The 23,017-nt window shown below is 45.0% G+C and overlaps 1 protein-coding gene across 11 annotated transcripts in view; it reads right to left on the reverse strand.

Annotated features, from left to right (window-relative positions):
- Window positions 1–23,017, reverse strand: part of LOC139565617 (filamin-C-like) — an 84,485-nt gene that overhangs the window by 29,089 nt on the left and 32,379 nt on the right. For 6 of the 11 annotated variants that reach the window (XM_071386054.1, XM_071386048.1, XM_071386047.1 and 3 more), the window contains exons 3-17: window positions 19,759–19,856; window positions 15,865–16,015; window positions 11,604–11,722; window positions 11,378–11,455; window positions 11,108–11,270; window positions 10,617–10,817; window positions 10,107–10,229; window positions 8,216–8,353; window positions 7,875–8,001; window positions 7,358–7,494; window positions 6,642–6,835; window positions 6,212–6,469; window positions 5,683–5,806; window positions 5,304–5,464; window positions 5,113–5,203 (exon numbers count right to left, since the gene is read on the reverse strand). In XM_071386054.1, coding sequence (XP_071242155.1) covers window positions 5,113–5,203; window positions 5,304–5,464; window positions 5,683–5,806; window positions 6,212–6,469; window positions 6,642–6,835; window positions 7,358–7,494; window positions 7,875–8,001; window positions 8,216–8,353; window positions 10,107–10,229; window positions 10,617–10,817; window positions 11,108–11,270; window positions 11,378–11,455; window positions 11,604–11,722; window positions 15,865–16,015; window positions 19,759–19,856 — 2,163 coding nt within the window. The remainder of the gene's footprint in view (window positions 1–5,112; window positions 5,204–5,303; window positions 5,465–5,682; window positions 5,807–6,211; window positions 6,470–6,641; window positions 6,836–7,357; window positions 7,495–7,874; window positions 8,002–8,215; window positions 8,354–10,106; window positions 10,230–10,616; window positions 10,818–11,107; window positions 11,271–11,377; window positions 11,456–11,603; window positions 11,723–15,864; window positions 16,016–19,758; window positions 19,857–23,017) is intronic. The other 5 variants (XM_071386056.1, XM_071386052.1, XM_071386055.1 and 2 more) reach the window with 1 other exon arrangement.

Consider the following 23,017-nt stretch of genomic DNA (forward strand, 5'->3'; position numbering starts at 1 on the left):
TACTCATAATATACAGGAGAACGATCCCCTTACGGCGAGGATAGCAATCGTTAGGCAATGTAGGAATGTCAGTGTAGGAAAGGATGAAACAGCATGTGCCACCAGTAGGTACAGATAGTAACGTTAGTATAAATCCCCTCGCCCAGTCCCCGCAGCCAGACAACTTTCTCATGGCTTCTGGAGGGAAATGCTGTAGGAATGCTCAACCGGTGTCGCTCATTCATCCGACAGAAACTTTCAACCGGTTCTCCCCATTAAGCAGCAAGTCGGAGTCTAAGGCCGAGCCTTCTCTGGTCTCTACTCCTCCCGTTACAGGTTCTGAGACGCCGAAGGCTCCCACCATTAGCTCTGACAAATTGAAAACCCTAGTCATTGGCGATTCCCCGCAGTATTAGACTTAAAACGAATCATCCAGCTTTCATACACTGTTTACCAGGGGGCAGGGCTACCGACGTTAAGGCTAATCTGAAGATGGTGCGGGCTAAAGCTAAAACTGGTGAGTGTAGAGAGTATAGGGGTATTGTTATCCACGTCAGCACCAACGATGTTAGGATGAAACAGTCAGAGGTCACCAAGCGCAACATAGCTTCAGCATGTAAATCAGCTAGAAAGATGTGTCGGCATCGAGTAATTGTCTCTGGCCCCCTCCCAGTTAGGCGGACTGATGAGCTCTACAGCAGAGTCTCACAACTCAATCGCTCGTTGAAAACTGTTTTCTGCTCCTCCCAAAATATATAATTTGTAGATAATTGGCCCTCTTTCTGGGACTCACCCACAAACAGGACCAAGCCTGGCCTGTTGAGGAGTGACGGACTCCATCCTAGCTGGAGGGGTGCTCTCATCTTATCTACGAACATAGACAGGGCTCTAACTCCCTTAGCTCCACAATGAAATAGGGTGCAGGCCAGGCAGCAGGCTGTTAGCCAGCCTGCCAGCTTAGTGGAGTCTGCCATTAGCACAGTCAGTGTAGTCAGCTCAGCTATCCCCATTGAGACCGTGTCTGTGCCTTGACCTAGGTTGGGCAAAACTAAACATGGCGGTGTTCGCCTTAGCAATCTCACTAGAATAAAGACCTCCTCCATTCCTGCCATTATTGAAAGAGATCGTGATACCTCACATCTCAAAATAGGGCTACTTAATGTTAGATCCCTCACTTCCAAGGCAGTTATAGTCAATGAACTGATCATAATCTTGATGTGATTGGCCTGACTGACACATGGCTTAAGCCTGATGAATTTACTGTGTTAAATGAGGCCTCACCTCCTGGTTACGCTAGTGACCATATCCCCCGCGCATCCAGCAAAGGACGGAGGTGTTGCTAACATTTACAATAGCAAATTTCAATTTACAACAAAAAACGACGTTTTCATCTTTTGAGCTTCTAGTCATGAAATCTATGCAGCCTACTCAATCACTTTTTATAGCTACTGTTTACAGGCCTCCTGGGCCATATACAGCGTTCCTCACTGAGTTCCCTGAATTCCTATCGGACCTTGTAGTCATAGAAGATAATATTCACATTTTTGGTGACTTTAATATTCACATGGAAAAGTCCACAGACCCACTCCAAAAGGCTTTCGGAGCCATCATCGACTCAGTGGGTTTTGTCCAACATGTATCCGGACCTACTCACTGCCACAGTCATACTCTGGACCTAGTTTTGTCCCATGGAATAAATGTTGTGGATCTTAATATTTTTCCTCATAATCCTGGACTATCGGACCACCATTTTATTACGTTTGCAATCGCAACAAATAATCTGCTCAGACCCCAACCAAGGAGCATCAAAAGTTGTGCTATAAATTCTCAGACAACCCAAAGATTCCTTGATGCCCTTCCAGACTCCCTCTGCCTACCCGAGGACGTCAGAGGACAAAAATCAGTTAACCACCTAACTGAGGAACTCAATTTAACCTTGTGCAATAACCTAGATGCAGTTGCACCCCTAAAAACTAAAAATATTTGTCATAAGAAACTAGCTCCCTGGATACAGAAAATACCCGAGCTCTGAAGCAAGTTTCCAGAAAATTGGAACGGAAATGGCGACCCACCAAACTGGAAGTCTTCCGACTAGCTTGGAAAGACAGTACCGTGCAGTATCAAAGAGCCCTCACTGCTGCTCGATCATCCTATTTTTCCAACTTAATTGAGGAAAATAAGAACAATCCGAAATTTCTTTTTGATACTGTCGCAAAGCTAACTAAAAAGAAGCATTCCCCAAGAGAGGATGGCTTTCACTTCAGCAGTAATACATTCATGAACTTCTTTGAGGAAAAGATCATGATCATTAGAAAGCAAATTACGGACTCCTCTTTAAATCTGCGTATTCCTCCAAAGCTCAGTTGTCCTGAGTCTGCACAACTCTGTCAGGACCTAGGATCAAGGGAGACACTCAAGTGTTTTAGTACTATATCTCTTGACACAATGATGAAAATAATCATGGCCTCTAAACCTTCAAGCTGCATACTGGACCCTATTCCAACTAAACTACTGAAAGAGCTGCTTCCTGTGCTTGGCCCTCCTATGTTGAACATAATAAACGGCTTTCTATCCACCGGATGTGTACCAAACTCACTAAAAGAGGCAGTAATAAAGCCTCTCTTGAAAAAGCCAAACCTTGACCCAGAAAATATAAAAAACTATCGGCCTATATCGAATCTCCCATTCCTCTCAAAAAAAATGTGAAAAAGCTGTTGCGCAGCAACTCACTGCCTTCCTGAAGACAAACCATGTATACGAAATGCTTCAGTCTGGTTTTAGACCCCATCATAGCATGAGACTGCACTTGTGAAGGTGGTAAATTACCTTTTAATGGCGTCAGACCGAGGCTGCATCTGTCCTCGTGCTCCTAGACCTTAGTGCTGCTTTTGATACCATCGATCACCACATTCTTTTGGAGAGATTAGAAACCCAAATTGGTCTACACGGACAAGTTCTGGCCTGGTTTAGATCTTATCTGTCTGAAAGATATCAATTTGTCTCTGTGAATGGTTTGTCCTCTGACAAATCAACTGTACATTTCGGTGTTGCTCAAGGTTCCGTTTTAGGACCACTATTGTTTTCACTATATATTTTACCTCTTGGGGATGTTATTCGAAAACATAATGTTAACTTTCACTGCTATGCGGATGACACACAGCTGTACATTTCAATGAAACATGGTGAAGCCCCAAAATTGCCCTCGCTGGAAGCCTGTGTTTCAGACATAAGGAAGCGGATGGCTGCAAACGTTCTACTTTTAAACTCGGACAAAACAGAGATGCTTGTTCTAGGTCCCAAGAAAACAAAGACATCTTCTGTTGAATCTGACAATTAATCTTGATGGTTGTACAGTCGTCTCAAATAAAACTGTGAAGGACCTCGGCGTTACTCTGGACCCTGATCTCTCTTTTGACGAACATATCAAGATTGTTTCAAGGACAGCTTTTTTCCATCTGCGTAATATTGCAAAGATCAGAAATTTTCTGTCCAAAATTGATGCAAAAAAATGTATCCCTGCTTTTGTTACTTCTAGGTTAGACTACTGCAATGCCCTACTTTCCGACTACCCGGATAAAGCACTAAATAAACTTCAGTTAGTGCTAAATACGGCTGCTAGAATCCTGACTAAAACAGAAAAAATTTGATTGTATTACTCCAGTGCTAGCCTCCCTACACTGGCTTCCTGTTAAGGCAAGGGCTGATTTCAAGGTTTTACTGCTAACCTACAAAGCATTACATGGGCTTGCTCCTACCTCTCTTTCCGATTTGGTCCTGCCGTACATACCTATACGTACGCTACGGTCACAAGACGCAAGCCTCCTAATTGTCCCTAGAATTTCTAAGCAAACAGCTGGAGGCAGGGCTTTCTCCTACAGAGCTCCATTTTTATGGAATGGTCTGCCTACCCATGTGAGAGATACAGACTCGGTCTCAACCTTTAAGTCTTTATTGAAGACTCATCTCTTCAGTAGGTCCTATGATTGAGTGTAGTCTGGCCCAGGAGTGTGAAGGTGAACGGAAAGGCTCTGGAGCAATGAACCGCCCTTGCTGTCTCTGCCTAGCCCTTCTCTGCCTCTAACCCTATTACAGGGGCCGAGTCACTGGCTTACTGGTGCTCTTCCATGCCGTCCCTAGGAGGGGTGCGTCACTTGAGTGGGTTGAGTCACTGACGTGGTCTTCCTGTCTGGGTTGGCGCCCCCCCTTGGGTTGTGCCGTGGCGGAGATCTTTGTGGGCTATACTCGGCCTTGTCTCAGGATGGTAAGTTGGTGGTTGAAGATATCCCTCTAGTGGTGTGGGGGATGTGCTTTGGCAAAGTGGGTGGGGTTATATCCTGCCTGTTTGGCCCTGTCCGGGGGTATCATCGGATGGTGCCACAGTGTCTCCTGACCCCTCCTGTCTCAGCCTCCAGTATTTATGCTGCAGTAGTTTATGTGTCGAGGGTCTAGGGTCAGTCTGTTATATCTTGAGTATTTCTCCAGTGTCCTGGGTGAATTTAAGTATGCTCTCTCTAATTATCTCTTTCTTTCTTTCTCTATCTCGGAGGACCTGAGCCCTAGGACCATGCCCCAGGACTACCAGGCATGATGACTCCTTGCTGTCCCCAGTCCACCTAGCCGTGCTGCTGCTCCAGTTTCAACTGCTCTGCCTGCGGCTATGGAACCCTGACCTGTTCACCGGACGTGCTACCTGTCTCAGACCTGCTGTTTTCAACTCTCTAGAGACAGCAGGAGCGGTAGAGATACTCTCAATGATCGGCTATGAAAAGCCAACTGACATTTACTCCTGAGGTGCTGACCTGTTGCACCCTCGACAACTACTGTGATTATTATTATTTGACCATGCTGCTGACCAGGCCACCCCTCATAGCCTGGTTCCTCTCTAGGTTTCTTCCTAGGTTTTGGCCTTTCTAGGGAGTTTTTCCTAGCCACCGTGCTTCTACACCTGCATTGCTTGCTGTTTGGGATTTTAGGCTGGGTTTCTGTGCAGCACTTTGAGATATCAGCTGATGTAAGAAGGGCTATATAAATAAATTTGATTTGAATTTGATGATTATTAGCATCATAGTTGTATGTGAATTTGCTCTATTGCCCATGTCGGCGGTTTGTTGTCATGGTTACTAGAAGTCTCACCTGTCTTGTTGAGTCCGGGTCCCTCCGCCCTCACCTTGTTAGCGTCATGGGAGGGGTCCACCTTGATCCTGAAAGGGCTGATGGGTATTTCCTGTGTCAAGGGTCAAAGTGGGAAGGTCATTGTTATTGTTTGGTTTCATAATAGTGAAGCTAAAAATCCAAAATGGCGGTGTAGTTTCTCTTTCTCTCACGTGGTCAGCGAACAGCACCATGATGGTGTAGCGTCCGGGGCCGGGGGGCATGTACTTCACTGTGAACGTGTCGTTGTCATTCTTGATGATGTCAAAGTCGATGTCAGCCTCTGCCGGACCGACCACGCCAGGTGCACACTTGATGCCGATACTGACATCCCCTGAGGAATGGGAATGGGAGTGAAGGGGTCCAGGATTAGGGTATTCAGGAAGGGGATGAAAATTGGAGTGGAAAAAAGCAAGTAAGATTGTTAAACATTGAGAAGGCAGATGGCAAGAAAATACTCATCAGTGCTAGAACTCACTCAACAACACCGTCGGCTACAACATTGAGTAGTGAAGACCCTTCTATGTGTTGTATTTCTCTGTTGCATCTCACCTTGTCCTGCCTCGCTGCAGTCCACAGTGAAGTAGGTTGGCTCGTTGGCCTTCAGACCTGACTTCTCCACACCTGGACCATACACCTTCACATTCTCTGGGTGGCTGCCCTCTCCGATGGTCACCTGAGACAGACAGACACACACACACACACACACACACACACACACACACAGCAATGAACATACATTACTAGTACTACAACATTGTACAAAGCTGTATGCTATCTTTGCAAATACACTGAATTTGCTATAGAATGCTGTAAGTGACATACCATATGTATGTACTGTATGTGTATCTAACACAGGGCTCTTCAACCCTGTTCCTGGAGAGTTACCGTCCTGTAGGATTTTGCTCCAACCCAAATCTTGCGCACCTGATTCTAATAATTATCTGGTTGATAAGCTGAATCAGGTTATTTACAACTGGGGTTGGAATGAAAACCTACAGGAGGGAAGCTCTCCAGGAACAGGGTTCGAGAGCCCTGATCTAACAGGTCTACAGTCTGTTAGACGGGTGGTCAGTCTTACCCTGAAGGGACTGTTGGGGACGTTGACCTCTCCCCAGGTGATAATGATGGTGTGTTTGATGGGCTTGGTGGGAATGTAGACACAGAGGAAGGTGCTGTCTCCGTTCTCTGTGATCTGGATGTCGATGGGGAAGCCCTCTGCATCCTGGGCGTATATCTTCAGCTGGCCCCTGCCGGCTCCACTTGCATCAATGGTGAACTCTGCTGGTTTGTTGACAATGCAGCCAATCGGTTCCAGACCCGGGCCATAACTGTTCACCTGCAAGGAGAAGCCATTCATAATGCTGTTATGTCATCCTTATGTAGCCTTTACGTCAGTATTACGTCACTATTACAGTATGTTGCCATTCTCTTACTGTTACGTCACTTTATTATTCTCGTTCTACAGGCTGGCAAGCCGGTGGGGTAAACGTGAAGGGGTGGGGTCTAACCTTCTCAGGGAACACGTCATTGGCTGTGAGGAGGATGTGGGCCATAAAGGGGCTGTCCTTGATGTCCTCGTCGTCACAGATGACGTGAACAGCATAGTCGCCAGGCTCCGTGGGCCAGTAACGTACGTCACATGACCCGTCGCCCTTATCATCACACTCTATCTTAGCCTGCGACGGGCCCTCGATGGAGAAACCTGGGGATGAACAGGGACAGAGAGAGAGATATAGGTACACATTATATAGAGGTGGGTAGAGATATAAGCTCACACACACACAGAAATGGCAACTGGCAACAAAGAGGCAAACAGGCATAGATGGCAACAGACTAAGAAATATTGGAAGGTTGGTTTAGTCATCGCTTGCGATGGAGGTAGAAGACAGAGAAAGAAGAGTAAGTTCATCCTAATTCGTATAATAACTGTAATGAGGTGAATCATCAGGGGTCATGACCTTTTCCTCAGCTGGCAGGTCAGACTGATCATGTGACAGGAACAGGAAGCCCTCAGGCCTTGCGCTGGGTTCCGTGACAAGTGACCCCCAAAATGTGGGCTTTAATCTCTCCAACTCTCCAACTAATAACAATTGTGTGTGTGTGTGTGTGTCTGCTTGGACACGGAATCTGTGTAAATTGCCTGACAGTCATGCCAGAATTCCAATGGAAAACAGTCCAATAGAATAATCCTGTGTCTTTCTCTTCTAACGGCCGTCAGACTTACCCAGAGTTCCCACCTCTGTGCCGATGGCCTCCACCACAAAGTCAGCTGACTTCCCCACCATGCCTGTCTCCAGGCCCGGCCCCCACGCCCTCACCTTCTGGGACCCCACGTCCTCACTCACCACCACCTCAAACGGGCTGCAGGAAACACACACACACACATGTTAATGCAGACACATACATACATAGACACACATACAGTCAGGGGTGGTCTAGTCAAACAGACATTTTTTATAGCCCCATTGACTGTAATGTCAGTAAAATTCACGTAATTGATGTTGGGCAGCAGTGATATTTCCAGTTCCACCCCCCCTCCCACCAACCATTAAACTCCAAGGAATGCAGGAATGTAAGCTTCATAACATGACTCATCACAGGTCATTTTGGCTTCTTTAAGTTATTTCAACATCTGTCCTTCCAGGACAACCCTGGAAAGCCCTTAATGGTTCAGCCCACTGCCTTTGTAGCTTTCATGTGGTTGTGCCCACAGCAGAATAGGGGGGAGGACAGGGTTTCACCTGCGTGGGATGGTCTGTCCGCCCCAGGTGATGGTGATGGTGTATTTGCCAGTCATGATGGGGTAGTAGTCACACTCATACACCCCGTCTCCCGCGTCACGCACCTTCACAGGCTCCTCTAGTCCCTCTGAGGGGGTCACAAACAGGTCACACAAGGGTCACACACAGCAGCTCAGAGGTCAACGGCTAGCCAGAGCATACAGTAGCATTCCTATCACAACTAGACCATTGAAAACCATTACATTTCATGAAAAGTATTTATGCCCCTATCAAACCAGTAAATGAATGTGGTGGCAAGTCATAAACAATATGAAATTCTACACTCATATCCATACACTCACTTGGCCCCTTGATGGTGACCTTGAGCTCTCCGCTGCCGGCTCCCTTGGTGTAGACCTTGAAGTCAGCCACCTCTTTCACCCTCACCCCCTTAGGCTGGAGACCTCTCCCTGAGGCCCGGCACATGTTGGGGTTGCTGGCTGTGGGACCACCGAGGGGTAACGTGGTTAGACAAGAAGATAACAGGATACACACTCATACACACACAGGCTGGGGCAGAGGTTGGCTGTTAGTTAGTCGGTTGAATGGTGGTGCATTAAGCACAGTCTGCATGGGCTGCCAGGGAAGAAGCAACAGGAGAGATGGACATTGAACAGGAGTTATATACCTGCAGAACAGCTAGACAGAGAACAAAGACGGGTTACTGTAAGACACTGGGCTTGAATGGATAAGATTGTCAATATGAAAACAATAAGACATGTTGAAATAATTTCTATGAGTTTGAATACAATGATGTTACACGATGAACCTCTTGTTAGATGGCAAAACATTCCAAAGACAAATAGCTAGCATAACTATGCTAACATCTTGAGTTAAGATGCTGCAGGCTTTCAATTAGCTAATTACCAGTGCTGTAATATGACTGTAAAAATGCCTTGGCCACAGAAAACATTACAGCAATTTTGTGAAATTAGGAAGAAATAACCAGCTAACTTTCCCAATTCATCATCATTTTAGACCACTTAAGTTTAGAAATGACCAAAAGAAAATTAAGGAAAACAACTTAATAAAATAACTGAATTAAAAGTTAAATAGTTGTATGGAAAACCTCTTGATAGAGAGCCTTATTAAAATGGGTTATGAAGACAAACAATGTTATTGTTTTGTTGTGTTATGAAAAAGCTTAAAAAATGTCAGGTTAAAATTAAGCTAAAAATGGAGGAGCATTTGCATGTTCAGTGTTAGTCAGAAAATGTAAAGTTGTAAATGGCTGACTGAACACAGAGCGATTGCTTTGGTCTGGGGGGGAGGAAGATGAGGATGACAAGTAGACAGTGTAATGAGGTATGTAAGATTCACACACGTCTGGACGGTCACGCTGACGGCCGCTCTCGTCAAATGAAACAAAGGTCAAAAGTTAAGACAATCGATTTTCATTTGACTTGAACGGGATTGTTTGTTTCTGGGTTATCAAAAAGTGAATTGGGAAACTATCACACAAAAAAAGCTGTGTTATGGTACGCTATGATGCTGTTGTTGTGTTCAAATCTTTTTTTGTTAATTTGTGGGTGTTGTTACTCATTAGTTTTGTTCTAAATCGTCAAGTCAATTTAACGTCACACATGGAAGAAATCAAATCACGTGTTACAGGATATTAAGGCAAAGTGAGCTACAAACTGGATAAAAATAAATGTGTGTGGGATTATTTAATAATTTTTTTGATATGCAGTATTCAAAGATTATTGCAATAAGACAATGTTGGAAGGCCAATTGCAATGTACTTTTGTATTTTTGAAGCAGGTGATGTACAGTAAGTGTGTGACCTCTGTGTGTTGAAGAACTGCCGAGCGTCTGTAAAGGTGACCGTCCAAAACCAGCCAACCACATGGATGGATGGTGCTGCCTCTATTGTTAAAATGAGGAGGAACTGCATTTCTCTCTCCCATTCACGCCCTTCCTTTTCTTTCATTCTTGCATTCTCTCTCTCTCTTCCTTTCATTTCTTCGTTCAGTTACACACTCACTCATTCCCTCTCATTCTCTCTCTTTGGAAGCTGCCTGGGTTGAAGGGGGGGATGAAGCCACAGAGGGCTAAGCGCCAGCACATGCCATCAAGCTGGGGACCCCTGGTGCGGTGCGTCACGGGGGATGGGGGTATAGTTTTGAGTTTAGGGGGGACCAGGCTGGCGCAGGCAGGCTACGGTCTCTCCTCCACGGGCAGGCCTGTACTAACTTGGTCGCCTGGGTTTGGGCGGTGTTGGGGGGGGCACTCTCTTGGCCTTGTCTGTGGGTGGGGTGCGTATGGACTGGGGCACTATCTGCACCGGAGAGCCAGGGGGCAGGGCGCTCGGTGGAGCTGCATGGAGGAACAACAACAATATGACACACACGCTGGAACAGGACAGGGTCACTCTGGAGAACCACCAGACCCCACAGCTTAGAACCCTGCTGCTCCAACACTCAGAACCCATCCAGAGTCCTCCCACAAACCAAGGGTTCACCAACCCTAACCCAACAATTTTCAGAAGAACCCAAAAGACTTCAGACCATGTCGGTGGCCTGTCTGTTATGGCAGGTTATCACTGTCTGTTATGGAGATCAAATGTTTAGTAGTGAGGTCAGTCTAGGCATTAAAACTCAATATTACTCAGATTAGAAAGAGAGGGAGGGAGTCAGATAGTGGATTACTGTAAAAAATCAGTACGATCATCAAAATCTGTGTGTGTGTGTGTGTGTGTGTTACCCTCTGAGATGTGGACAGTGAAAAGGCTTCTGGGTATCTGCTGCCCAGCAAACGTCACGTAGATAACATGAGGCCCCTTCAGGATAGGGCAATAGGTGCAACGGAAAATACTGTCCCCCTTGTTTTCCAGAATGATCTCCACGGTGTCTCTTCTGCCCTGGGAGTCCACGATGATCACACCCACGTCTCCAGCACCGGCACCTGAGGACAAAAATAGATGTGCTAACACCTTCTACTGTGTGTTCAGGGGACAGAAATGGACGTAACACTGGAGGACATTAGAGAGAACAAATACATACATGTACTTTGTCATCATGATCGAAGGAATAAATATCAGCTAATATTGCAAAGCTAATGATCATTCTAAAAGATCCTTAGATCTACTTACAACCCTATTGATGAAACTAGGGGATTTCAATAGGAAAGGTAGATAGATGATCTACTTCCATACCATGAACATGGTCCTCCCCAGATGTGCATGCGTGTGTTACCTGCTGTGTAGATGTCGAAGTAGGTAGGCTTGTTAGCCACGTTGCCTACAGGCTCCAGTCCTGGTCCTCTGGCCTGCACCTTGTTGGGGTCTCCCATGGCCTTGGACACACTCACCACGAAGGGACTCCTGTCTATGTCCTGCCCAGCGAACATCACCTTCACCTGGGGAAAAGAACACGCATAGACCCCTGTTAGACTGCTGGAGGAAATCCCAACTAAGATTTTAAATATTTTCAAGTATGTATATACGGGTACTGTAAGTGTGTTACCTTGTGAAGGCCCTCCACTTTGGGCAGGTAGATGACAGAGTACGTCCTGTTCTTGTCATTGTTGGGGATCACTCTGGCCTGGAACAGAAAGAGAGGGGTGAGATGGGAGAAAGGAGAGAGATAGAAGCTGGATGTGAAGAACTATGTGTGCAAATGAACAGCAACTTCAGGACGGAGGAGTAAGGGATTGAGGAGTTAAGGGGTAATGTGGGTGAGAGTGCCCCACCTCCTCTGTGTGTCCCTCTGAGTCCTCCACATAGACCAGCACCTCCCCTAGCCCCGCCTCCACTGTCTCCACGATGAACTCAGCCGGCTTCAGCACCATGTTACCTCTGGGATCAATACCTGGCGGGGGAAAGGATGGAGATGTAAGAGCCCTCTGTCACTTATTCTGTGCTGACAGATGTAAACAGGATGAAACACCTTCCTTTTCAACAATAATTCTTGCACCTAATATACAGTATAAACATACAGAATAAACCAGAAGGCCTTTGGGCGATTGAGGCTTTAGAAGATGTAGATTGTTAAGGAAGTCTGTTTTTTACCAATGTTTTATTTGTTTTGTTATTTTTTATTGCAGGGGTGCAAGCACACCATGACAGTCGTGAAGCAGGCGGGACAAAACTTAATCCCCATCAGGATACTGAAAAGATTTGGAATGGGTCCTCAGATCCTCAAAAGGTTCTACAGCTGCACCATCGAGAGCATCCTGACTGGTTGCATCACTGCCTGGTATGGCAACTGCTCGGCCTCCGAACCGCAAGCTACTACAGAGGGTAGTGCGTACGGCCCAGTACATCACTGGGGCCAAGCTTCCTGCATTCCAGGACATCTTTACCAATCGGTGTCAGAGGAAGGCCCTAAAAATTGTCAAAGACTCCAGCCAAGCTAGTCATAGACTGTTCTCGCTGCTACCGCACTGCAAGCGGTACCGGAGCGCCAAGTCTAGGTCCAAGAAGCTTCTAACCAGCTTCTACCCCCATGCCATAAGACTCCTGAATATCTAGTCAAATGGCTACCCAGACTATTCACATTGCCCCACCCGCTCCCCTCCCCTCTCTACGCCACTGCCACTCTCTGTTGTCATCTATGCATAGTCACTTTAATTAACCCTACCTACATGTACATACAGTTGAAATTGGAAGTTTACATACACTTAGGTTGGAGTCATTAAAACTCGTTTATCAACCACTCCACAAATTTCTTGTTAACAAACTATAGTAGGACATCTACTTTGTGCATGACACAAGTAATTTTTCCAACAGTTGTTTACAGACAGATTATTTCACTTAAAATTCACTGTATCACTATTCCAGTGGGTCAGAAGTTTACATGCACTAAGTTGACTGTGCCTGTAAACAGCTTGGAAAATTCCAGAAAATTATGTCATGGCTTTAGAAGCTTCTGATAGGCTAAGTGACATCATTTGAGTCAATTGAAGGTGTACCTGTGGATGTATTTCAAGGCCTACCTTCAAACTCAGTGCCTCTTTGCTTGACGTCATGGGAAAATCAAAGGAAATCAGCCAAGACCTCAGAAAATAATTCTAGACCTCCACAAGTCCGGTTCATCCTTGAGAGCAATTTCCAAATGCCTGAAGGTACCACGTTCATCTGTACTAACAATAGTACGCAAGTATAAACACCATGGGACCACGCAGCCGTCATACTGCTCAAGAACGAGATGCGTTCTGTCTCCTAGAGATGAATGTACTTTGGTGCGAAAAGTGCAAATCAATCCCAGAACAACAGCAAAGGACATTGTGAAGATGCTGGAGGAAACAGGTACAAAAGTATTTTATCCACAGTAAAACAAGTCCTATTTCGACATTATCTGAAAGGCCGCTCAGCAAGGAAGAAGCCACTGCTCCAAAACCACCATAAAAAAGCCAGACTACAGTTTGCAACCGCACATGGGGACAAAGATCGTACTTTTTGGAGAAATGTCCCCTGGTCTGATGAAACAAAAACAGAACTGTTTGGCCATAATGACCATTGTTATGTTTGGAGGAAAAAGGGGGAGGCTTGCAAGCCTAAGCACACCATCCCAACCGTGAAGCACGAGGGTGGCAGCATCATGTTGTGGGGGTGCTTTGCTGCAGGAGGGACTGGTGCACTTCACAAAATAGATGGCATCATGAGGAATGACAATGATGTGGTCATATTGAAGCAACATCTCTAGACATCAGTCAGGAAGTTAAAGCTTGGTCGTAAATGGGTCTTCCAAATGGACAATGACCCCAAGCATTCACATTCTTAATATAAAGTGGTGATCCTAACTGACCTAAAACAGGGATTTTTTACTGGGATTAAATGTAAGGAATTGTGAAAAACTGAGTTTAAATGTATTTGGCTGAGGTGTATATAAACTTCTGACTTCAACTGTACTATCTTAACTGTTATTTATTTACTGCTCCTCTTTAATTACTTGTTACTTTTATCTCTTATTCTTATCCGTATTTTTTGAAACTTCTCTGTCGGTTAGGGGCTCGTAAGTAAGCATTTCACTGTAAGGTCTACACCTGTTGTATTCGGCGCATGTGACTAATACAAATTGATTTGATTTGATTGACCATTTCAAATTATACGTTTATAAAACATATACCCGTTGGCTGCCACTCAAAAGAAGAGGGAAAAAATGTAAGAAATACATACAAAGTTTAAGTAATATTACATTCCATATCATCAGGATAAGAAAAGAAAAACAAGAGGGCTTCCACCCCCGACCTCCCATTCCATTCCCCCATCCCCACCCAGCCAACATGTTTCAATTCAACCCCGGGTCCTTAGTGTACAAGAGAAAGTAGTGCACTGTGTTTTCTGTCAATATACCTGGTAAAATAATTCTTAATAAACAACTCTAAGGGGGGGCCCTATAAAATCTGTGATCTTTTCCCAAATTATGTTTTATATTTTTCCAGATTGTTTTCTCAGTTAAATGTTTCCTTGATTCACTCTCAAAATTACAAATGTTCATAGAGAAACAACGAAATTGGATGTTCTGAGTCCATATCGATGGTTAAATTACATTAGAAGGCCATTTGTTTTGGTCTGGAAGAAAAGTAAAAGTGAGTGTAATTCCCCTTTAATTGTGCATCTGTCTCTTTATTTGTGCATCTGGCCCTTTAATTGTGCATTTAGCGAGTGAGGAATGTGCCGTCTAATGTGCCGGTCTAGCGATGGTTCTGTACTGCTGCTGCTCATTTCATGGCAAATATATTGTTATTATTGTTTTTGTATTCTTTTGGGGGTGGATCAGCTTTAATATTGCAAATAGATTATGGCTTCTATCAATGTAATTGTCTGCATCATTTACAATCCCCCATATATAATTTGAAATAATATATACTTTTTATAATTTTCATGGAAAAGTTTAAAAATAACAAATAATAGATACAAATTATATATTTACTCATGATATACTTCTGCCAGGTAAGCTTACTTTGTAGTGCACATTTAATTGAGAAGGCTTTGGGGAAAGTATTTCTGTCAACACACAAGACGGTTATCACATCAACTGGCCACACACGGAGAGATAGACACAAACATGCTCACCACACAGACAGACGGACGGACGGACGGACGGACGGACGGACGGACAGACGGACAGACAGACAGACAGACAGACAGACAGACAGACAGACAGACAGACAGACAGACAGACAGACAGACAGACAGACAGACAGACAGACAGACAGACAGACAGACAGACAGACAGACAGACAGACAGACAGACAGACAGACAGACAGACAGACAGGGGCAATATTGCTGGAAATTAATTGGCAGATCGTGGTAGGTTTGGCTTTTTAAGCCAATAGTGGCTAACCAGGGGTGGGATAATGTCAATGTTGAGCAATGTTGTTCCTTGACTAGCACCATTCATTCTCGCTGTCAATAATAACAGTATGCACTGGCGGTTAGGAGAGATTGAGGTGATTACCATCTAAGAGCCAACATCTTCTTTGCGGCAGTGCTGCCTGCCAGTAGTAATCATCTCTGATTGATTGAGAGATTCAAGGAGCTATCATCGTTAAGTAACATAATAGACGCAAAGCATTGAATATTTACGTTCATGCACTTCTAAATAAATGTTGTAACTTTGCCCAGAAGCATTTACCTACAGGGCCACATCATATGGAGGAATGTGCCTACCTGATTTCGAGGACACAGTGAACAGTTGGGAGTTGGGGCCAATTTCCCTGGTGTAAAATACAGTCTGTGAATAAACTTAAAATGTGTAAATTGATGGTTTGGATTACGGGATGCCAAGGTCATATTTTTCCATATTCTGTTCCAGTTAAAGGGTTGTTCAGAATCATATTGTAGGACCATATTTTTTAATGACTAGCTCAGAATATGAGCTTTGCAATAGTTGTTTATATGTTATAGAGGTCAGTTCTGTCGGGAGCCCAGATGATTTATTTATAGATGAAGAAGTTAAAGAAGTCTTTGAAGGAAGTCAGTTGTTCCCAGTCTCTCTCTCTCACCTGGTCCATAGGCCTTGGCCTTCTTGGGGTGCAGAGTCTTGGAGCGCAGTGGGGCACCAGGCTTCAGCTTGGACTTGGGGAACTGGGACAGGTAGGTCATCACCGAGTGCTCGTCCACATTGGGATCCACGATTTCCTCAGGGGCTATCACCTACAGAGAGGGAGAAGACAATAGACGGTGCACAGGGTCAAAGGTTATCATCACATCCTGTTTTTCTATGGATATACTCACAAGATACAAGATACACGTCTAACAATGGGAGTCGTTGTCCACAAAGCGGCACGGTGGGCTGTCTAACTCCAGCCTATCCTATTTTTGGATTGGTCGATACATCTCGTTATTGTAATCCTTTTCTGAATATTCGATGAGGATTGTTGACTTCAACAACCTGTATTCAATGGAGAGAGAGGCTATGCTACTAGCCTCATGCCATGAATATGCATAGCCACCTCGAGGCAACTCCGATATCATGTTGACGTGATGTCATGTTTCCTACATATATTAGTACACTCAAAACAACTTAAAAATTACGAAACTTCTATTTGATCAAATAAACATCACGTAGCAAACAAGCCATACATTTTTTTGTTGACAAAATGTAGCACTCTCTCATTGACCTCCATACAAAAACTCCTTGATTGGTGGGCGAAACAATGAAAAAACATCTCCTGCTGGAGGGAGACAGATTTTCCACCAAGTTGGGCCTCTCTCTTCCTCTTCCTCTCTGTACACAATCAAAGCCTGGTTTAATAAGAAGAGGGGGACAGGAAGAGGCGCCGCACACCAGGGGTCAAAGGTTATCACATCACTTCCTGTTTCTCCTAACACATAATCAAAGCATGATTTAATAACGTTACAATAAATATTGTATTAATAACTACTAACCCGAGGAGAAAGAACTTACTTCAATTGAAAGCACAACAAAGAAAGACATGAAATAGACATAAAGCCTAAGCCTCTCTCTCTGCCTGTAAAGTTGATGTAAAACAACAGGCTGGTGAAAGGACCGAGAAAACCAGGGCAGTGGAATCAAAAGCAGCAGCTCTGATGGAACTAAAGGCTAATTGTATTGTCCAACATCACAATGTGTTTTCCTTATGATCGCAGTGGAAAGAGGATGAGGAGAGGGGGAATAGAAAAGCGAGAAATGCCACCAGGAAATCATGTTGGAGTGGTTTAATGTTTTATTGAGAAAGAAAGTTCCCCTACGTGGAGCTAGAGTGAGCGACAGGAGTGAGGTTTGAGTAGAGAGAAAGGGGGAAAGGAGAGAGGGAGAGGAGAAAAGAGAGAGCAGAGGGAGAGGGCGGAGGAGAAAGCAGAGGGAGAATGGGAAGGAGAGAGGGAAAGGAGAAAAGAGAGAGCAGAGGGAGAGGATAAAAGAGATAGCAGAGGGAGAAGGGGAAGGAGAGAGCAGGACAATGAGAGCAAGTGAGGAGAAGAGATGGAAGTTATATAGAGAAAGAAAGAGAGGGGGGAAAAGGGGGAGATGTAAGGAAAAATATAAATATTAGAGAGAGAGAGAGAGAGAGAGAGAGAGAGAGAGAGAGAGAGAGAGAGAGAGAGAGAGAGAGAGAGAGAGAGAGAGAGAGAGAGAGAAAGAGAGAGCGATGTCAAGTTCTTCATGACCTTTTTCTTATAGGCCTTGTTTGTTTTATGGTAGAATCTAGGCCTGTATTTGACGTTATTCCCTTTTAACGGGTGCTGTATACACCATGACACCATGTATACACCAAATACACCATGACAGCGCAATACACAAGGGGTGGAACAGGGGCAAAGGTACCCACAGGACAAACAGAATAATATTAGGCTGAGGAGAGATTAAATAGCATTAATACAACAAAAATAATTCTAAACACACCTTTAGTTTACAAAGTTAGGCACACGAAATGTCTGTGTTTAAACAGCTCTCTGCATAATGGAGTCCACAATTATACACAACCACCACATGGGGACTCTGGAAACACACACACACATGCTAATTTACAACCTACATACCCATAGGGTGTGTGGCTCTGGGAGGAAAGGCTGTACATGCTAAAGAGGTGCCACTGCTTCAGGCATACCTGTACATACATACATACATACATACATACATACATACATACATACATACATACATACATACATACATACATACATACATACATACATACATACATACATACATACATACATACATACATACATACATACATACACTCTTACTATAGGTATTCTACTCCCAATGTATAATGCTGAAATCATACTGACATTTTCAAGAGCTCTTAAACCATGCCCCATGGTCAGAAGAAATAATGAGTTTGGCCAAATGAAGCCAGTTAAAATTACTTCAGGACTTTCCCAACCTTGTTAAAGGGTCTGTCAATATGTTCTCTGTTTCCAGACTGAGAATGTCATCCCACATCCCATTGTGTAAAAATGGCCAATTATCTCCCTTTCTAATAGTCTCTCTCTCTCTCTCTCTCTCACACACACTCTCTCTCTCTCTCTCTCTCTCTCTCTCTCTCAGAGGTGTCAGAGGGTGTTCTAGCTATATTTAACCCTTGGCTGTAGGGCGTGAGCCTGAAAATAGACCAGACATTATTTAGCATGGCCACACACTGGGTTAACCACTATGCTACTCTCTGTGTGTTCCTCGACTGATACAGGGTCAGTGGTGTGTTTTGGGGATCACAATGTTTAAGGTTAGACAGGGGTAACAAGAGCTGACCCTGGTGCAGTTGTTCAATATGTAAACACATCCCACGACCTTGTTACTCCCACCATGTGACCCGGGCTCTAAGCATGCTGGGATTGCCCCCATTCAGCCATACAGGGATGGCCTGGACCCTCCCATATAAGCTCAAATGCAACATACACACACATACACACGTACACACACACTCCCTCCACTATATACATGCATTTACTTATTAAGAACAGCCTGAGAAAATAGCAAGGCCCGTCATGGTCTCACCAAACCTTCTAATCCCTAATATTCATGTCGCCATCTATCTGCTTTCTCTCTCCCCTCATTTCTCTATGGAGAGTTGCAGGTGCCTTGGTCTGCGTTAAAATCATTGGCTGAGGAGCAGAAGGTTGTCTCTGCTATTGGTAACTAATGTTTGGGCCAATTAATACACTGAAGGAAGTGCTTATTGACACGATAAAACACAGGTTGCCCCTGGACAAGTGGGCAAAAACCACTAAACACATACACACACACCCACACACACGCACGCACACACACGCACACACACACACAGATACACACACACACACACACACAGGGAATATAGAGTTTCTGTTCATGTTTTCCATCTTGGAATCTAGAAGTGCTATAGACTAGTGTGTGACTGGGGAAACAGTTTGTGGTTTCATATGAACACGCTCCAGTGGTCCTGGTGGTGGCATTGGCTAACCCACCCTCGCCTCTTCAGAATCCAGCCTAACCTGATGCCAGCCTGGCCTCTCCTCTCTCCAAGACCCAGCCCAGTACAGCAGCATGCCAATGTACCTCCACAACCACATACTGAAGAAATTAGCAATCCCACATACACTCATCCACATTGGCCTGTGTGGCTACGGACTGTCACCTGGGACACACCCACCAACTCCAACTCACTCACTCAAAGAACAGATTGATCATACAGGCTTATGACAAGTCTTACAGTGCATTTATAAAAACATCATAATACATTTTACCAATCTTTAAGCCGTAAAGTGTTATCAAAGACTGCCCTGCTGTTTACCACCGAAGCCAGTTGCCTCAGAGTAACTGAGTCTATACCAAGTATGTGGATATGAGTTTAACTAGATGAGTTTAACTAGTACAAATGAGTTCAGGTTATGTGAACTAAACCAGGTGAGACCAGGAGGGAAGGTGAGTGTAGGTGGTGTGGTGATGTTACCTGGGGCACACCGAGCCAGTCGTCAGCCTGCTGCATGGCCTCCCTGGCATTCTCCACAGGCTGGCTAGGATCCCACGTCTCCCAGTCAGGACACAGGCCTACATGACAGGGAGGGAGGGAGAGGGGAGAGAGGGAGCATTTAGTCATGGGACAACAGTACACAGAGAATCAATATAGCTACATCCACTACGATTCACTATAACCATGACAACAACTGCCAAACCATGTTTACCCGCAATACTTTGCCTCTACAGTAGAGACACGTAGAGACAAGCAAGAGTGAGCTGGTCAATGCTTAGAGAGAGGTGAGTTACTTTTTTCCTGATGTCCGACCGTGGGTCACTTTGAATAAAGCTGACACACACACACACACACACACACAATGCAGGTTATAGGATTATCAGGGTTTAGGTTTAGTTTAGGTGTTAGGATTAAGGTTATGGTTAAGGGAAGGGTTAGCTAAAAGGGTTTTAAGACAAAAAAGAAAGGAGGCTGCTTGATCTTGGTGGATGGGTGGGCATACAATGCGAATGTCTAGCAACACAAAGGTTGCGTGTTCAAATCTCATCACGGACAACTTCAGCATTTTAGCAACTTTTCAGCTTCTTACTACTTTTTAGCTACTTTGCAACTACTTAGCATGTTGGCTAACCCTTCCCCTAACCCTTAACCCTTTTAGCTAACCCTTCCCCTAACCCTTAAGTAACCTTCTGTCTTATGTAGCCATACCAAACGTAACATACAGTACAATACTAATTTGAGTGTCCCGGATTTACATGTACTATGTTACGTCTACTGTATGAGACCAGGCTGTATCCACAGACTGTGGAACGGGAAAGAGGGCTCAGCACTACTCAATGTGACAGAGTGGTTTGTTGTTTTTTACTGTTGTTTCGCCCACCTCAGTATATGACAATACATTTTCCATAAGTCTCATTAGCTGTCATGGCTGTCTCTATTGCAGTTCCATCTAGAATGTTCTCAGCTCAGGGTGGCTTCCTTGACCAAACCCCACTACTGCCAGGATTCGTATGAAAACAGAGGTGTGAGGCAAAAGGATACTAAACAAATACATGGCAGAGAGTGAGTGTGTGAGGGGTCTCTTTGCGGTTTTGAAAAACTAACCGGAGAGGAACATAAAACCCCAAAGCATTCTCCCACACTGCCAAAGAGCTGTACCTGACCCTCACATTTGTTTGTTTTCCATAAACACACACAGCAGCATACACTCAATACACACGCACAAACAGTGATACTCAAGATGGGTCATTATGTTTAATGAGCCCTCTACAGCTGGCCAGTAGTATAAACTAGTACCTTTCAAACCAACTCATACCAGTTTAATGTGATTGAGGTGTGATTTACTGGCCCTGGGGGGTCTGTGACCAGGTAGTGTGAGGGTGAGAGAGGGCCATTTAGAGGGGGTGGATAGAGGGGTGTGGTGGGTAAAAATCTGATGAGCAACATTTCACTCTGAGGAGAGGGGAACAACCTCAGGATAGGATGCTGTGGAATTGTGTGTGTGTGTGTGTGTGTGTGTGTGTGTGTGTGTGTGTGTGTGTGTGTGTGTGTGTGTGTGTGTGTGTGTGTGTGTGTGTGTGTGTGTGTGTGTGTGTGTGTGTGTGTGTGTGTGTGTGTGTGTGTGTGTGTGTGTGGGCGTGGGCGTGGGCGTGTGTGCGCGTGCGCGTGCGCGTGGGCGTGGGCGTGTGTGCGCGCGTGCGTGCGTGCGTGCGTGCGTGCGTGTGTGTGTGCGTGCGTGCGTGTGTGTGTCCAAACCCTCTCTGTTCCCTGTTGCTTAATCCTGGCTTATTGTTGTATTCTAGTGAAAATATACTGTAGGACAAGGCATGGACTCAAGCCACAAGCAAACCTTTCCTTCATTTATGGACAATACGCTTAACTTTCACTGTTTTACTGTCCGCCCTTACTTCTAACAGAGAGGCCTCTGCCCTGTTCCTGTTGCTCCTTAACAACATACATGAGTACACACACACACACACACACACACACACACACACAATAATGTGTTTGGCAGGAAATGCGGAACGCTACATGTGTTTTCAGTTATTGAGTTCCTCGCTGCTGTGTTCTCTACTCTGACGCTCTCCATGCTGTTACAACAGCCAGAAACCCACTGCCTCCACACTGCAGCCTGCAGCACACCCATCTCCAGGGCCTTGCGGGGAAGGGGTTTGGCTGAATCAGGGGAACTCGAGGTGTCAGAACCAATCAGCTACGCTGTAGAGGCTAGCAGGTCTGAGAGCAGTTTGAGTTTCACACAAAACAGTTATTATATTTTACGTTGACATTTGAGTCATTTAGCAGACACTCTTATCCAGAGTGACTTACAGTTGGTGCATCCATCTTCAGATAGCTAGGTGAGACAACCATATCGCAATCGTTGTAAGTACATTTTCCCTCATTGAAGAAGTTATCAGCAAAGGCAATGGAAAAGAAAAGTGCAATGTTGTTTTTATGCTCTACTGTATGTTTCACATTTCTTGCTAATGGGTGAACGGTCCTGAATGTTACATTTTGTGCTGACAAGAGAAGAGGGCCGCGTTTTGGGGGGCCCTAAGCGAGATTTGGTTGGGGGGGCCCCTCGCGAGTCTCCCTTTTGCCAGGGATGGAGAGAAAATGTTGCATTTTCAAAGCTAATTCCCTGCAGTTCTACACATTTTGCCATGAATTATGAGTGGCTAACAATATCAATGGGTTCCCACTGGAGGTCAAGGCCCCTGAGCACGTGCCTAGTGGCAGCTCGTAGTCTGCATATAGGCAGAGGTATCACTGCGAGAGAATGTGAGAGAATTGAACTTTGCCCTAACGCTACGTATACTGTGAGACTATAGCTTGTTCTGGATCTATCAGTACGAATGTTTCAGTGAGAGCAGAGAGAAACAGAGCCCTGTATGGTCAAAGCATAAAACCTGCTAGTTAGTCCTGCTCAGTGTCAGAGATTTGTGTAACCGCAGTGTAACCACTACTAATACAGACACCTAGACCATAAACACACACTCACCCTGAAAAGCAGAAATGTAAACACACACACAAACACACACACACACATGATTAGGCACGTACACCATAAATGCACATGTAAAGCACAAACGCACACCCACACACCCGCTCTGTGACCCCGCTGCTCTGGGTAAGTGAATTAGACAGGCTCAGCATGGGGGAGAATGGAGTCGTTGTTTGTTTATTGTTCCCCACCTTAGCCCCTCTCCAACACACTTCTCAACTTCCTGCCTGAGCA

The sequence above is a fragment of the Salvelinus alpinus genome, chromosome 37, assembly GCF_045679555.1.
Source record: "Salvelinus alpinus chromosome 37, SLU_Salpinus.1, whole genome shotgun sequence".
Taxonomy (NCBI): Eukaryota; Metazoa; Chordata; class Actinopteri; order Salmoniformes; family Salmonidae; genus Salvelinus; species Salvelinus alpinus.